The sequence below is a fragment of the Pseudoliparis swirei genome, chromosome 8 (assembly GCF_029220125.1).
Source record: "Pseudoliparis swirei isolate HS2019 ecotype Mariana Trench chromosome 8, NWPU_hadal_v1, whole genome shotgun sequence".
Lineage (NCBI taxonomy): Eukaryota > Metazoa > Chordata > Actinopteri > Perciformes > Liparidae > Pseudoliparis > Pseudoliparis swirei.
In genome coordinates this window covers 5023608-5041246 of record NC_079395.1, presented here as the reverse complement: position 1 = coordinate 5041246, position 17639 = coordinate 5023608, and the positions used below count along the sequence as shown (strand labels likewise).

The window sequence follows — 17639 nt, the reverse complement described above, 5'->3', positions numbered from 1 at the left end:
CTCATGACAGGTAGCTCCTCGTGACAGGTAGCTCCTCATGACAGGTAGCTCCTCGTGACAGGTAGCTCCTCGTGACAGGTAGCTCCTCATGACAGGTAGCTCCTCGTGACAGGTAGCTCCTCCCTCATGACAGGTAGCTCCTCGTGACAGGTAGCTCCTCATGACAGGTAGCTCCTCATGACAGGTAGCTCCTCCCTCATGACAGGTAGCTCCTCGTGACAGGTAGCTCCTCCCTCATGACAGGTAGCTCCTCGTGACAGGTAGCTCCTCCCTCATGACAGGTAGCTCCTCGTGACAGGTAGCTCCTCGTGACAGGTAGCTCCTCGTGACAGGTAGCTCCTCGTGACAGGTAGCTCCTCGTGACAGGTAGCTCCTCATGACAGGTAGCTCCTCCCTCATGACAGGTAGCTCCTCGTGACAGGTAGCTCCTCTTGACAGGTAGCTCCTCATGACAGGTAGCTCCTCATGACAGGTAGCTCCTTGTGACAGGTAGCTCCTCGTGACAGGTAGCTCCTCGTGACAGGTAGCTCCTCATGACAGGTAGCTCCTCCCTCATGACAGGTAGCTCCTCGTGACAGGTAGCTCCTCATGACAGGTAGCTCCTCGTGACAGGTAGCTCCTCGTGACAGGTAGCTCCTCATGACAGGTAGCTCCTCGTGACAGGTAGCTCCTCCCTCATGACAGGTAGCTCCTCGTGACAGGTAGCTCCTCATGACAGGTAGCTCCTCGTGACAGGTAGCTCCTCGTGACAGGTAGCTCCTCGTGACAGGTAGCTCCTCGTGACAGGTAGCTCCTCGTGACAGGTAGCTCCTCATGACAGGTAGCTCCTCATGACAGGTAGCTCCTCTTGACAGGTAGCTCCTCGTGACAGGTAGCTCCTCGTGACAGGTAGCTCCTCGTGACAGGTAGCTCCTCGTGACAGGTAGCTCCTCGTGACAGGTAGCTCCTCGTGACAGGTAGCTCCTCGTGACAGGTAGCTCCTCGTGACAGGTAGCTCCTCTTGACAGGTAGCTCCTCATGACAGGTAGCTCCTCGTGACAGGTAGCTCCTCATGACAGGTAGCTCCTCGTGACAGGTAGCTCCTCATGACAGGTAGCTCCTCGTGACAGGTAGCTCCTCTTGACAGGTAGCTCCTCATGACAGGTAGCTCCTCGTGACAGGTAGCTCCTCATGACAGGTAGCTCCTCGTGACAGGTAGCTCCTCATGACAGGTAGCTCCTCGTGACAGGTAGCTCCTCATGACAGGTAGCTCCTCGTGACAGGTAGCTCCTCATGACAGGTAGCTCCTCGTGACAGGTAGCTCCTCGTGACAGGTAGCTCCTCTTGACAGGTAGCTCCTCATGACAGGTAGCTCCTCGTGACAGGTAGCTCCTCGTGACAGGTAGCTCCTCATGACAGGTAGCTCCTCATGACAGTCACGCCGCTTTCTTACTGCAGCGGGATTCGGCGTCGGGATCACCGCGCGTGGGTGTTTGACATCTGCTCACAGTTCTTCAGTCCTGTTCTCTTCTTTTTTCTCTCTCTCTTCATGAATCCACTGTGTGACTCACGCTGTTCTCTCTTCATCACGGCTGTCCGTGCACAGCTAACGCGCTCTGTTCTCTGCTCCCGCACATCTGTCTCGGGGTTTAGTGAACAGTCGAGAGATGGAGGCATACAGCTCCGAACAGACAGACAAAGAGAACGAGATGGAGGATTACGACAATGAGGAGGAGGAGGAGGAGGAGGAGGAACCTCCAATTCCTCCCAAACTCGCCGCTCCGGATAGCATGTTCATCTTTAAAGCCTCCAACCCGTAAGATGTTACGAGAGAAAAAAATTCCCGAACTTCCTTTTGTTTCTTAGCCCTCTTTCATCAACTTGCAAAATAAACTCCCCCCCCCTTGGTTTATCCACGTCAGCATCAGGAGGGTCTGCCACTACGTGGTCACGATGCGCTACTTTGAGATGACCATCCTCCTCGTGATCGTGGCGAGCAGCATCGCTCTGGCTGCCGAGGACCCCGTGTGCACCAATTCAGACAGAAACAAGGTGAGACGGCATCCGGTCCTGCTCACGGGGCGCAAGAAACCTTTAAAAGGAAAAATAAGGACAAATAAATCCTCCTCTGTTGCTCTCCTGAAGGATTTTCCCCCGTAAAAGGGTTTTTTCTACTATTTCTTGGAAGCTTTTCCTGATCCAATGTGAGGTCAAAGGTCAGGGATGTCGTATGTGTACAGATTGTAAAGCCCTCTTAGGTCAATTTGTATTTTGTGATATTGGGCTGTACAAAATAAACTGAATTTAATTGAATTTAAGAGTCAAAAGAGAAAAAATAAATGTCAAAGTCCTCTGTTTACACACTGCTGGAGAAGAAGCTAAAGAAAGGCCTTTGAGATTTTGCTTTTCGGCGACGTTCCCTTGAGAGATGCATCGATCGATTACTGGCCGATCACAAGACATGAAGCACGCTATACACGACACCTTAGAAACTTCTACCGCTGCAACATAGGACGTAGAAATAGATCCTATCAAGTGTAAATACAGAAAAATAAGGAACAATATTCTCAAGAAAGACTCATTGAGCATATAACGCGCCTCAAAGATGCGGTGGAGGCCTGAAGTCAGAGTACCAGAGTAATCTGATGGATTCGCCCTCGAGGAGGCAGTTATTCCCGTAACACCGTCAACCGGAATGAATGAAAGTCCGGGACGCTACTGAGCAGGGTTGAGCGTTCAGGTTTGTAACTGTTTGATCTCCAGTTGACATCACACCACCGGCAACAATGTGCCGCAACACATTTTGCTTTTCACGCGCATCGCGAGACGAGAACCGGCAGATTTTCACTGGGCGATAAGTGCGGCCGCTTGTTTTTGTCTTCTTTTCACGACTCTGTGTCACAGAACGTGTGGAGAAGTCCACACCAGCCGCTTCCCATCTTTTGAGGATGGCTTCTTTTGTTTCACCGCAGACCCCCCCCCCCCCCCCACTCGACATCTGTGCTGCTCTTAAAGGAGAGCAAAGGACTTAAAGAGTAGCTTAACACCTCCTGGAAGATCCATAGGGACATAATGTAAAATAAAAAATGCTCACAGCTGCAGGAACACTGACATAAACAGCGGTTGGTGGTGAAACTCTTTAAGTTTTTTTCCTCTGTTATATTTCGCTGTTAGCACAAACCAAATACGGCTGACGAGTCACACAGCGACAATACACAGCACATATTATATGCACTGTTCAGATATGCACCATAAACAAGATGTATTCTTTTATGTTTGTACATTCTCCAGGTGCTTCGTTATTTTGATTACGTCTTCACCGGAGTGTTCACCTTTGAGATGATCATCAAGGTGGGTAACTGAAGCACACTTTGATCTCACTTTGAAATGCTCGAAGGTACCTCCAGATGCATTCTGGGGGGTATTGCGTATTATTAACCCGTGTGTGTTGTTGTCGGTCCTCCAGATGATCGACCAGGGTCTCATTCTGCACGACGGCTCTTATTTCCGAGACATGTGGAACATCCTCGACTTCATCGTGGTGGTGGGAGCTCTGATTGCCTTCGCCCTGACGTGAGTCACCACGTATAGCGCTGGCCGGCCGATGACTCACGACTGACTCACTGCGGCAGATCCTGCGTTCTGTATTGTTATGAACGACCCGCCCTCCAGGACGCCTTTGTGCAGCTGAAACTTTTACATTGCAGCTCAAAAAACTGCAAAGATGGAGGCATGTGTTTAACTCAGATTCAGGGAGGGATCCTCCTCTGTTGCTCTCCTGAAGGATTTTCCCCCGTGAAAGGGTTTTTTCTTCTATTTCTTGGGAGCTTTTCCTGATCCGATGTGAGGTCAAAGGTCAGGGATGTCGTATGTGTACAGATTGTAACGCCCTCTTAGGTAAATTTGTATTTTGTGATTTTGGGCTGTACAAAATCAACTGAATTTAATTGAATTGAATTGAATTTAAGAGTCAAAAGATAAAAAATAAATGTCCGAGTCCTCTGTTTACACACTGCTGGAGAAGAAGCTCAAAAAAGGCCTTTGATATTTTGCTTTTCGGCGATGTTCCCTTTAGAGATGCATCGATCGATTACTGGCCGATCACAAGACATGAAGCACGCTATCACCTTAAATACACGACACCTTAGAAAACTTCTACCGCTGCAACATAGGACGTAGAAATCGATCCTATCAACTAAATACAGAATCAATATTCAAGAAACAAGTTGTATAAATACGAATATATATACAAGCCTCTTAAATAATGACATAAATCATCTTTATGGCAGTTAAACATGCAATCTGTCACACCTACGAGTCCAGAATAAGCCGTAAAAACACAACCAACCTAATTGGATATTTATTTTTCCTTATGGTGGTTTAAAAAAACCGCAAATGTGAACGGTGTGATCTCCAGTCCACAGCGTCAGGCTCTCAGAGGACTTACTACACCTGGTGTGCCTTCTGTCGTACAGTAGAGGATTGTACGTGAATTTCTCTGTTGAGAATATCGCCGTGATCCTCCGAGCGCCGCTCACAGTGAATCTCTTTTCTCTGTTGTTCCTGTTGGGGCTGTTGGGGCTTCCAGGAATGTGATGGGGTAAAACAATCAGCCTCACTTGATGTAAACGTCTCCCATAAGCATTTTCAGATATGTATTTACTTATTTTCACGTCTGTGATTTATTTTTTTCGGTGTGTTTTCGTTGTTTGTGTTCTAAGTCTCACTAAACTACAGAGCCCGGCAGGTATCAGAGGAACAGGCTCGATAATCTGTCTCCTTTTTACCTTCATGTGATTCTTTTTTTACTTAACACAGAATAATCCTATATCCCTTGAACTGGAACACATTGTGGTGCACAAAGTGCATCCACATACACATACACACACACACACACACACACACTCTAATTTTCCACTGTGACCTTGATGGAGTAAATCCAGGTATGTGAGGGCCGTGCTTCTGACCTCTAGTTAAATGCTAGTATCCTAATTTGATGGAGATAGATAAATAGATAGATAGATAGATAGATATTTCCTCTTCTCTCTCTACTTATAGGCGTTTTAGGATACACTGAGCACTTATCTCCTCTTCTCTCTCTCCTTATGCATCTTTTAGGATACACTGAGCACCTATCTCCTCTTCTCTCTCTCCTTATGCATGTTTTAGGATACACTGAGCACCTATCTCCTCTTCTCTCTCTCTCCTTATGCATGTTTTAGGATACACTGAGCACCTATCTCCTCTTCTCTCTCTCCTTATGCATGTTTTAGGATACACTGAGCACCTATCTCCTCTTCTCTCTCTCCTTATGCATGTTTTAGGATACACTGAGCACCTATCTCCTCTTCTCTCTCTCCTTATGCATGTTTTAGGATACACTGAGCACCTATCTCCTCTTCTCTCTCTCCTTATGCATGTTTTAGGATACACTGAGCACCTATCTCCTCTTCTCTCTCTCTCTTTATGCATGTTTTAGGATACACTGAGCTCCTATCTCCTCTTCTCTCTCACTCCTTATGCATGTTTTAGGATACACTGAGCACCTATCTCCTCTTCTCTCTCTCTCCTTATGCATGTTTTAGGATACACTGAGCACCTATCTCCTCTTCTCTCTCTCTCCTTATGCATGTTTTAGGATACACTGAGCACCTATCTCCTCTTCTCTCTCTCTCCTTATGCATGTTTTAGGATACACTGAGCACCTATCTCCTCTTCTCTCTCTCTCCTTATGCATGTTTTAGGATACACTGAGCACCTATCTCCTCTTCTCTCTCTCTCCTTATGCATGTTTTAGGATACACTGAGCACCTATCTCCTCTTCTCTCTCTCCTTATGCATGTTTTAGGATACACTGAGCACCTATCTCCTCTTCTCTCTCTCTCCTTATGCATGTTTTAGGATACACTGAGCTCCTATCTCCTCTTCTCTCTCACTCTTTATGCATGTTTTAGGATACACTGAGCACTTATCTCCTCTTCTCTCTCTCCTTATGCATGTTTTAGGATACACTGAGCACCTATCTCCTCTTCTCTCTCTCCTTATGCATGTTTTAGGATACACTGAGCACCTATCTCCTCTTCTCTCTCTTTATGCATGTTTTAGGATACACTGAGCTCCTATCTCCTCTTCTCTCTCACTCCTTATGCATGTTTTAGGATACACTGAGCACCTATCTCCTCTTCTCTCTCTCTCCTTATGCATGTTTTAGGATACACTGAGCTCCTATCTCCTCTTCTCTCTCACTCCTTATGCATGTTTTAGGATACACTGAGCACCTATCTCCTCTTCTCTTTCTCTCCTTATGCATGTTTTAGGATACATTGAGCTCCTATCTCCTCTTCTCTCTCACTCCTTATGCATGTTTTAGGATACACTGAGCACCTATCTCCTCTTCTCTCACTCCTTATGCATGTTTTAGGATACACTGAGCACCTATCTCCTCTTCTCTCTCTCCTTATGCATGTTTTAGGATACACTGAGCACCTATCTCCTCTTCTCTCTCTCCTTATGCATGTTTTAGGATACACTGAGCTCCTATCTCCTCTTCTCTCTCTCTCCTTATGCATGTTTTAGGATACACTGAGCACCTATCTCCTCTTCTCTCTCTCCTTATGCATGTTTTAGGATACACTGAGCACCTATCTCCTCTTCTCTCTCTCCTTATGCATGTTTTAGGATACACTGAGCACCTATCTCCTCTTCTCTCTCTCTTTATGCATGTTTTAGGATACACTGAGCTCCTATCTCCTCTTCTCTTTCTTTATGCATGTTTTAGGATACACTGAGCACCTATCTCCTCTTCTCTCTCTCCTTGTGCATGTTTTAGGATACACTGAGCACCTATCTCCTTTTCTATCTCTACGTTTTCCGGCATAATTCCATGATTGGAGGACACATTATAAATGCAAGTTAATTTATTTGTGTATTTAATTTTGTCACGTCACAGGCTGTCCCTAGTGCCGTCTAGGGTGGGGCAGTGCAAGGGAGGAGTAAAAACTGGCAAAAGAGAAATGTTTGAAATGAACGGGAAGGTTTATTTATTCCAACAAAAATAAGAAAAAGTCCATAGTTCAACAAAAAGCGTCCCGGGGTGGGGGAGAAAAAGGTTCTTTAAACAAAACGTATCTTCCAGCAAAGTCCATTTAACAAAGTCCTCCTCTGGGTTGTTCTTGTGCGCTTGGGTTCATACTGGAGGCCCTTCTCCTCCTGGCTTGTCCAGCTCCTTCCCTCCTTCCGCTCTCCCCTCTGTCTCCTCTGAAGCTTCCCAGCCCCTCAATTAGCTGTCCTAAGCACCTGCAGCTGGTGAGTGGTGAGGCAGTCTGGGAGCTGTAGTTTCCACCCGAGTGGCCATTTTGTCAGGTGGCCGCTGTACTGGAGTGGGAAGGTAACGTCCCTCCACTACCTGGCCCCTTGTGATGCCACAATTTCAACAACTTTGCACAAGTTATCAAAACCTTTACTCGTGGCACCTGTTGGGCTCCGTGCACACACACACACACACCGTGTTTCATTGTGTCTTTTGAGATGCACTCGTGTTGACATTTTGCTTTCAGTGTATTATTTCTTTTTTCCCGCCGTTTGGAATGCGTCTACGCCATTTGTCCTCGTGCACTAGTCTGAGTGTACCACCGTGTCCCTGAGTGATGTTTTTACAATGTCCACAGAAACAACAAAGGCAGAGACATCAAGACCATAAAGTCCCTCAGGGTTTTGAGGGTTCTTCGGCCTCTTAAAACCATCAAGAGGCTTCCTAAACTCAAGGTCTGCTAACAATCCTCACGCTACAGTATTTGGAGTTATTTCACCGACGGATGTCCGACACGTTGTCCTTCCCTCTCTCTCTTCTCCACAGGCGGTTTTCGACTGCGTGGTCACGTCCCTGAAGAATGTCCTCAACATCCTCATCGTGTACCAGCTCTTCATGTTCATATTCGCTGTCATCGCCGTGCAGCTCTTCAAGGGGAAGTTCTTCTACTGCAACGACGGCTCCATGAATACGCAGAAGGAATGCCAGTGAGTGGATCCACCCAAACGAAGTCTAGACTGTTGCTGGAGGAAAGGAAGCGATGCCGCAGAGTGGAACATGTTCTGTGGAAGTAAAAGTCCTGCATTCAAAATCTACTTTAAAAGTTAACTCACTCATTCAGCTAAATGCCCTTTTTCAGAATTACATTTAATATATTGCTGGATGTAAGTATGACGTATGTGTCCTTAAGTACAGAACTTGAGCAAATACGCTTTCTATCTGTAAACCTCTCACAGTCCATGTCTCTGAAAGTCCTGCAGGGATCCAGGCCAACGGCCACATTGCACGGCGAGTCAAATACAACCAGAAAATTAAGTTTATTTTGATACCACGTCATGTTTATGAGGTGGACATATGGACAAATCTTTCAAAAAAGTCCCCTCACAAATGGACAAATCCTACCAGAAGGTCCTTTAACATATGGAAAAATCTTACAAAAAGGTCCCATCAAAAATGGACAAATCTTTCAAAAAGTTCCTGTCACAAATGAACAATACCTACAAAAAGATCCTGTCACAAATGTACAATACCTACAAAAAGATCCCGTCACAAATGGACAAATCCTACAAAAAGATCCTGTCACAAATGTACAATACCTACAAAAAGATCCTGTCACAAATGGACACATCTTTCAAAAAGGTCAGGTCAAAAATGGACAAATCCTACTAAAAGATCCTGTCACAAATGGACAAATCTTACTAAAAGATCATGTCACAAATGGACAAATCTTTCAAAAAGATCCCGTCACAAATGGACAAATCTTTCAAAAAGGTCAGGTCAAAAATGGATAACATTTTACGAAAAGGTCAGGTCACAAATGGACAAATCTTACTAAAAGATCCTATCAAAAATGGACAAACCCTACAAAAAATTCCTTTCACAAATAGACAAATCTTTCAAAAATATCCTGTCACAAATGGACAAATCTTTCAAAAAGGTCCCGTCACAAATGGCTCCTAACAGAGACTCTGGGTGCGAGGCCTCACGATGGCCGAGACGTGCCGCCTCTGATTGTCTGCAGGTCCTCAGATTCACCCAACAAAGGCTTGAATGTGGTCCCCATCATTCAAACTGCTCCTCCCTACAGAGGCTACTACATCGACTACGGCCGCGACAAGAAGGAGCTGAAGAGGAGGGAGTGGAAGAGACACGAGTTTCACTACGACAACGTCTGCTGGGCCCTCCTCACGCTGTTCACCGTCTCCACCGGAGAGGGCTGGCCTCAGTGAGCGGATTTTTTTTACGGGATTGACATGTAAAGGCCGTAAAAAAAAAAAAAGAGAAGAAGATGAACGACCCCTCTTTCTTCCCCGCCAGGGTCCTGCAGCACTCCACCGACGTGACGGAGGAGAGCATGGGGCCGAGTCGGGGCAACAGCATGGAGATGTCCGTCTTCTACGTGGTCTACTTTGTGGTCTTTCCGTTCTTCTTCGTCAACATCTTCGTGGCTCTCATCATCATCACGTTCCAGGAGCAGGGGGACAAGATGATCCAGGAGTGCAGTCTGGAGAAGAACGAGGTGTGAACAACACACACACACACACACACAGGTTTCCAGTCACACGTATTAATGTCTGCCTCCTCTTTGTTTCACGTCCGTCAGAGGGCTTGCATCGACTTCACCATCAGCGCCAAGCCGATGACCCGGTACATGCCCCAGAACCGGCAGACCTTCCAGTACCGACTGTGGCACTTCGTGGCGTCGCCCTCCTTCGAGTACACGGTGCTCGTCATGATCGCGCTCAACACCGTGGTGCTCATGATGAAGGTGAAGCAGGATGCGAGGAGGGGTCGGACTCTACTTTACAGGATCGGTATCAGTGCTACAAAACCGTGAGATATGTCATCCAAAAGCAAAAACACACGTAGGCCCTCCTCTATAAACATGTAGGCCCTCTTCTATACACATGTAGGCCCTCTTCTATACACATGTAGGCCCTCTTCTATACACACGTAGGCCCTCCTCTATAAACATGTAGGCCCTCTTCTATACACATGTAGGCCCTCTTCTATACACATGTAGGCCCTCTTCTATACACACGTAGGCCCTCCTCTATAAACATGTAGGCCCTCTTCTATACACATGTAGGCCCTCTTCTATACACATGTAGGCCCTCCTCTATAAACATGTAGGCCCTCTTCTATACACATGTAGGCCCTCTTCTATACACATGTAGGCCCTCTTCTATACACATGTAGATCCTCTTCAACATGTAGGCCCTCTTCTATACACATGTAGGCCCTCTTCTATACACATGTAGGCCCTCTTCTATACACACGTAGGCCCTCCTCTATAAACATGTAGGCCCTCTTCTATACACATGTAGGCCCTCTTCTATACACATGTAGGCCCTCTTCTATACACACGTAGGCCCTCCTCTATAAACATGTAGGCCCTCTTCTATACACATGTAGGCCCTCTTCTATACACATGTAGGCCCTCTTCTATACACATGTAGATCCTCTTCTATACACATGTAGATCCTCTTCAACATGTAGGCCCTCTTCTATACACATGTAGGCCCTCTTCTATACACATGTAGATCCTCTTCAACATGTAGGCCCTCTTCTATACACATGTAGGCCCTCTTCTATATAGTCTGGGTGCTGCAGGGTTGACATATTATTTTGGGCCAAACGCACAAAGTCGCCATCGCACTGGTTCACTCGTCAAAAAAGACACTTGGCCAATCTTTCCATTGGATTTTGGATTATTGGAGAAATTATTTTTTTAAACATTTTTATTTCCTTTATTATTTAAATTCTTAAATGTAAGAAATTGCTTTTTCATTTTATTTTATTATATTGTATATCTATTTTAAAAAATGTTTACTACCGCTTCAACACATTTCACCCTGGGGATGAACAAAGTAAAGTTTAATCCCAAAAAATATATATAATACATTTCTGTGCAAAACAGACATTTCTAGTTCTTACACATTTTGTTCAGCAATATCTTCGCAAATAAAAAATACTTTTATGATGATTCAAACTTTAAAAAAATTTGTATTTACATTTATTTAACCAGGAAAAGCCTAATTGAGATTTTAAAAACTCCTTTACAAGAGTGTCCTAGCCAAGACGGCAGCAGTAGCACATTAAACACCGTTTCACATATACCATATAAAACAGTGATATGCAATAAAAAAATGTTTTACAAATTAACAAAAATTCCCACCATGAGTAAAACCCAAACTAAAATATCCCAGTTCACACAGGTACACACACCTCAGTCAAATCTACAACCGGATAACGATGTGTGAGCGCACGCGACGCGGCTGTGAAGGCAGACGAGTCGGCGTGAGGATGCTTTGTGATCTCTTTTTTAGCAACTTGTTTTGAAGAAACAAAAACTGACTTTTTATTTTTATATATCGTAAAACTAAACGGGGACCTTTTTTCAGGGATCTAACCAAAAACCCACTAATATGGATTTTGTATTATTATTATATTATTATATTATTTACCGACCGACTCTTGGTTCGACTTCTACCTGGACTCAGTGTAGTTTCTTAGGTGTGATTAGAAGCAGCATTTTAACTGCACTCGCTTTCTATTTTTTGGGGGTTTATTTGGCGAGACTGTCCCAAAAAAACACATTTGAGACATGAAACAAAACAATTTGATGAATTGAAAATATATTTAATTAAATTGTCACACCTTAACCCTTATGTTGGCTTAGGGTCATTTTGACCCGAATCAATATTACACCCTCCCCCCGCCTTTGGTCATTTTGACCCGATTCAATGTTTCACCCTCCTGTTACCTTTATATTTACTAACATATTTTACCCTTTGGGTTCAATTTGACGCCAGCAATTAAAACCTCCAGAAAATTATTAGAATTAATATTGTTTTCCAAGTTTAAGTGTGAGGCACTTTATGTTTGTTTGTTGACTACCGAAAGAACACCGACATTAAACATTGAATGGGGTCAAATTAATCCTAAAGCAGGGGGAGGGTGTAATATTGATTCCGGTCAAAATTACCCTCAGGCAACACAAGGGTTAAATTGCTTTATGACCAAACCATATAATGATAATTAATTTGATAAAACAATGCAAATAAGGCAATGAAATGCTCCAAGTCATTATGAATCAGTTTTGAGAAACATTTTCACACTGAAACCCGAGAACTTACGATATTACTTTAAAAAAATGTGTATCAGAATTGTGAAGTGAGCAAAGTTTATGGGCCAAAACGTGTGAATCCATCACCGTGAGCGCACCACGTCCGCCTGTAAACTCAAAGTTCTCCTCCCCTGCAGTACCACTCGGCCCCGGCCGCCTACGACATGGTCCTGAAACACCTCAACTCGACCTTCACCGTCCTCTTCTCCATAGAGTGCATCCTCAAGATCCTGGCATTTGGTGTGGTGGTGAGTGTTTGTCTGTGTGAGTGAGTGTGTGAGTGTGTGCGTGTGTGTGTGTGTATGAGTGCGTAAAATTACTTTTTTTCTGCCCCGCAGAACTACTTTCGAGACACTTGGAACATCTTTGATTTCATCACCGTCCTTGGCAGCATCAGCGAGATAATTGTGGATTTACAGGTACGACTTTGCCAAGGCGCCCTTTTTTTTTTAACAATGCCGCGACCCTTCGACAAAAGAAAAGAGAAGAATAAAAAAACACAAATGGCATTAAAAGCGACATCCTTTCTTTCCAAGTCTCCGCGGTGTGTTAAGATCTCGGCCTCCGCTCACAACTTCAGTCATGTTGTGATGATCGGCGCCATCTGTGTTTTACATCCTCTCTCTCCCTTCTGTCTGCCACCCTCCCTCTCTCTCTTTCTCGTGTCACCCTCTCTCCGACCACTCAGTCCGTGAACACCATCAACATGAGTTTCTTGAAGCTCTTCCGAGCTGCCAGGCTCATCAAGCTGCTGAGGCAGGGCTACACCATCCGGATCCTGCTCTGGACCTTCGTCCAATCGTTCAAGGTCGGACATTTTCACTTATTTCCCGTCACTTTGACTCCTCGAAATGTAACTTTTATTCAACAGCGTTGTTTTAATCGACCGTCTCCTCCAACAGGCTCTTCCGTACGTCTGTCTCCTCATCGCCATGCTTTTCTTCATATACGCCATCATTGGAATGCAGGTATGCTTTTCTCGGATATTCTTTTAGTTTCTTTTAACTCGTTGTTCTGTGTTCTTTGTTTGTAACTATGTGTTTCATATTTTGCTACCTGTCTTGTTCATGTCACCCTCGAAAAATAGATTTTTATTCTTAATGGGACTCACCTGGTTAAATAAATGTTTCAATATAAAAAAATTAACAATATAAAGCTACCTCGCGGTTATTGGAACGACCTGCCGGAGGGGATGAGGCTCGCAAAATCAGTAACTTTGTTTAAATCACTTCTTAAAACCAAATTTTATAGAACAGCTTTTAAGTGATGTCGTCATTTTATGCAGTTCTTTGGTTCCCCTAATTTAGTTTGTCTTTAAAAAAAAAAAATTTGTATTTAATTTTTTATGTATTTTAATTTTTTTACTTTTTTTAAATTTTATTTTATTTTATTTCATTTTATTCATTTTATTCATTTTATTCATTTTATTTATTTTATTATATATTTGTATCTTACTATTCTATTTGTTTTGCCGTGATTTTCTGTAGAGCACTTTGGAAACTTTGTTTTTAAAGGTGCTTTATGAATAAAGTTGTTATTATTATTATTATATTATTATTATGTACAGGATGTCTGCGCTGCTTTTAAGAAGCAGGTGTAAGATGTTTATACAGGTACAATCGTGTAAAAAAAGGAAAAAAATTAATCGTAAATGTTTTAAAAAAGGCATTTAAAATATGACAAAGTAAATATAATCTCAAAAATATGTGAAGCAATAAAAAACAAACATCTGTGAAATACACAAAAAAAGAAGAGGTGACATTTTCGAGGTGTTTATTTTATATTCATGAACTTGTTGGTCCGTTCTTGTTTTGATGTTTTACTTTCTTAAATATATGTCATGTATTTCACATCCGTTGAAATGAACACCTGTTTGCTGCAGGTGTTTGGAAACATCAAGCTGAACGACGAGAGTCACATCAACCAGCACAACAACTTCAATACCTTCTTCAGCGCGCTCATGCTCCTCTTCAGGTGGGCAAACAAAAAACCTCGAGCTTCAGCGCTTTCAATCTTATCTAACTCTCTTTCCACTTCTAGAAAACGGCTTTTGATTTGACGTCAACGAGGTGTGTGTGTGTGTGTGTGTGTGTGTGTGTTTAAACCACCAGGAGCGCCACCGGGGAGTCGTGGCAGGAGATCATGCTCTCCTGCCTGTCGGGTCGGGAGTGTGAGCCGGACACCTCCATCTCGCCCCTCACCACGTCTCCGGACCACGAGGGAGGCTGCGGGACGGACTTCGCGTACTGCTACTTCGTCTCCTTCATCTTCTTCAGCTCCTTCCTGGTCAGGACTCGACCCAAACGGCACCTGCCACACACACACACACACACACACGAGTCACATCCTCTGCTGCTGGGCACAGTGCTTCATCTTTTATGTCCCTTTTCTTTTTCACTCTTTCTGTTTTTTTTATTGAAAGTAGGCATCAATTAGACATTTAATTTAATTCAGTTTATTTAGTATAGCCCATTATCACAAATTATAAATTTGCCTCAGAGGGCTTTACGATCTGTACACATACGACATCCCTGACCTTTCACCTCATTTACAGATGACACAACTGACATTGTGCAGATTTTTTTAGATGATGCTAATTTTAGTTATTCATATTTAGAGCAAGAAGTGTAAAACATAGGATAAACAACAACAAAAAAAGAGACAGAATGAAACAAAAAACAAAAAGAAAACAATGTGTAACTAGGGAGTGATTTATTCTCTATTGTACATTTATTAATTTATGAAAATAAATCAGGTCTATACCTCATAGACCTGATTAATTTTCATAAATTAAGTTACGCATGTCAGCAATTATTCCCAATAAATCAAAAACTGTTCCAGATTATCTTCTTCATGTTGTAACGTCCATTCGTATTCATAGTAGGACTTTATGTGAGAACCATTTATTTTTTTCCACCAGAAGTACATTTATTAAATATGTGTCTCTTTATGACAATGTTTTCGGTAAATATCCCAGATGCATGGTCTTACTTCTCAAAGCTATTTCATTATTAAACATTTTTTTTCTGTCCCTTTCTTCAGATGCTAAATCTGTTCGTGGCCGTGATCATGGACAACTTTGAGTACCTGACGCGAGACTCCTCCATCCTGGGACCCCATCACCTGGACGAGTTCGTTCGCATCTGGGGGGAGTTTGATCGCCTGGCGTGGTGAGGCTCGTACCTGGTCCTTCATTGAACTTAATCCACAGTCATGTTCTCCCTTCCTCCAGCAGAGGGCCGTCAGAGCACCTTTTCAGTGCAGAGAGAGAGAGAGAGAGAGACATAGAGAGACATAGAGAGACATAGACATAGACATAGAGAGACATAGACATAGAGAGACATAGAGAGAGAGACATATAGAGACATAGAGAGAGACAGAGAGAGACATAGAGAGAGAGACATATAGAGAGAGACATAGAGAGAGAGACATATAGAGACATAGAGAGAGAGACATAGAGAGAGACATATAGAGACATAGAGAGAGATAAATAGAGAGAGAGACATAGAGAGAGAGGGACATAGAGAGAGAGACATAGAGAGACATAGAGAGAGAGAGAGACAGAGAGAGACATAGAGAGAGAGACATAGAGAGAGACATAGAGAGAGAGACATAGAGAGAGAGAGACATAGAGAGAGACATAGAGAGAGAGAGAGAGAGAGACATAGAGAGAGACACATAGAGAGAGAGACATAGAGAGAGACATAGAGAGACATAGAGAGAGAGGGACATAGAGAGAGAGACATAGAGAGACATAGAGAGAGAGAGAGAGAGAGAGAGAGAGAGAGAGAGAGAGACATTGCAGTCCAAGTCTCAAATGCCACATGACAAGATCCTTAAAAAGGGGATCTTGTCTTCACGTGTGATGTCGAGTGTTACGCCACTATTCATGGACCTCTCTTCTCTTCCTCTGTGCCTCCCCTAACCTTTCACCCCGAAGCGGACGTATCCACTACACCGCCATGTATGAGATGTTGACGCACATGTCGCCGCCCCTGGGCCTGGGCAAGAAATGTCCCGCGAAGATCGCCTACAAGGTAGTGAGGACATGACCACTTTCATCTCAAAGGCTCAGATGTTTAGTGAAATCCTAAATCTATTACACCGTGTCTACGACAGAAAAGGGGAATAAGGTGGCTTGAAAAGAGCATAAGTCCAAAACTGAATATGACCTGATTGTTGACAGAAGTTCTTCAGGGAGACATGTGTGCTGGATCCTCTGTCGTGGTGTTGTTGTGTTCACTGCCGTGATGAAATGCCTCTCCTTGTGCGTCCCTCGTCTCTCAGAGGTTGGTGTTGATGAACATGCCCGTGGATGAAGACATGTCCGTCCACTTCACCTCCACCCTGATGTCGCTCATCCGCACGGCGTTGGACATCAAAATAGCCAGAGGTCACGAATCAGCATGAGGATTGTTGTATTTATTGTTTATTTGTGATGGAAATTTTTTTTTTTTTCAGAATAGATTCATTATTTGGTCTATAAAAAAATGTCAAAGGAAACGTCAAATTTGACTTTTTTTTTGAGAAAGTGGTTAGTTAATAGTTTTACGAGTTAGTCCATAGTTAGTTCATAGTTAGTTTGTAATCTTTAGTTAGAAACACGTCATTTTATTGAAATATGTGTAATAACCCAACACTACCTCACTACTGCATCATGTGCAATATGTGACATATTATTAGGGTCTGTAATTTAAAACGATATCCAAAACTGTACCTACTAGCACCTTTTTTGTTCTTGTTCATTTTACCACCTTCTGTATCGTGTTTTCTTTTATATTTTGTATTTTTTCTTTCATATTATAGTTTTATTTCTAAACTATTGACTCTGAGAGCCCTGCACTAGATTTCCAATGGCTCTGTTGGTCTATAGGCACAAATGGCGAATAAAACATTGAAACTTTAAACTTTAAAATAGAAAATGTAGTTTATGTGAAATCACAACATCACATTTTTGTTATGTGCATTTTTCTAAATAATGTGTTTGGTTTCTATTCTTGAAAAATGACATCAATGTACTTCCTGTAACCTTGAATAGAAACGTATTCTTATTCTATTTGCCAGAGCGGCTGACTGTGGATGTGTGTTGCAGGCGGCGAGGACCGCATCGCTCTGGACAGTGAGCTCCAGAGAGAGATCAGTATCGTTTGGCCTTATCTGCCCCAGAAGAACTTGGACCTCCTGGTACCGATCAACAAAGGTCTGTCTCTCAGTCGGGACACCGGGTGTCACGCCGGGAGACGAGCGGCGACCGTTAACGTAGCGCTCTGCCCTCACAGACACGGACATGACGGTGGGGAAGATCTACGCCTCCATGATGATAATGGACTACTTCAAACTCAACAAGGCCAAGAAACTACGGCAACAACTTGAAGCTCAGGTCAGCGCCGCACGACCATCGGCATCACCCCCCCCCCCCCTTCACCCCCGTTTCATAAGGACGTGTTCTGAAACATCAGGAGGAGAAAGAAACATCCAACAGAGTTACAGACAACCACGTCC

The 17639-nt window shown here is 43.6% G+C and overlaps 1 protein-coding gene across 1 annotated transcript in view; it reads left to right on the top strand.

The window, feature by feature from the left end:
- Positions 1 to 17639, top strand: part of LOC130197634 (voltage-dependent R-type calcium channel subunit alpha-1E-like) — a 53179-nt gene that overhangs the window by 30871 nt on the left and 4669 nt on the right. The window contains exons 21-40 of the mRNA XM_056420399.1: positions 1633 to 1795; positions 1902 to 2031; positions 3271 to 3330; positions 3446 to 3552; positions 7647 to 7743; positions 7835 to 7995; positions 9096 to 9233; positions 9326 to 9527; positions 9612 to 9776; positions 12275 to 12385; positions 12476 to 12556; positions 12826 to 12945; positions 13040 to 13105; positions 14020 to 14111; positions 14249 to 14423; positions 15180 to 15307; positions 16078 to 16174; positions 16425 to 16530; positions 17230 to 17337; positions 17417 to 17517. Coding sequence (XP_056276374.1) covers positions 1633 to 1795; positions 1902 to 2031; positions 3271 to 3330; positions 3446 to 3552; positions 7647 to 7743; positions 7835 to 7995; positions 9096 to 9233; positions 9326 to 9527; positions 9612 to 9776; positions 12275 to 12385; positions 12476 to 12556; positions 12826 to 12945; positions 13040 to 13105; positions 14020 to 14111; positions 14249 to 14423; positions 15180 to 15307; positions 16078 to 16174; positions 16425 to 16530; positions 17230 to 17337; positions 17417 to 17517 — 2408 coding nt within the window. The remainder of the gene's footprint in view (positions 1 to 1632; positions 1796 to 1901; positions 2032 to 3270; positions 3331 to 3445; positions 3553 to 7646; positions 7744 to 7834; positions 7996 to 9095; positions 9234 to 9325; positions 9528 to 9611; positions 9777 to 12274; positions 12386 to 12475; positions 12557 to 12825; positions 12946 to 13039; positions 13106 to 14019; positions 14112 to 14248; positions 14424 to 15179; positions 15308 to 16077; positions 16175 to 16424; positions 16531 to 17229; positions 17338 to 17416; positions 17518 to 17639) is intronic.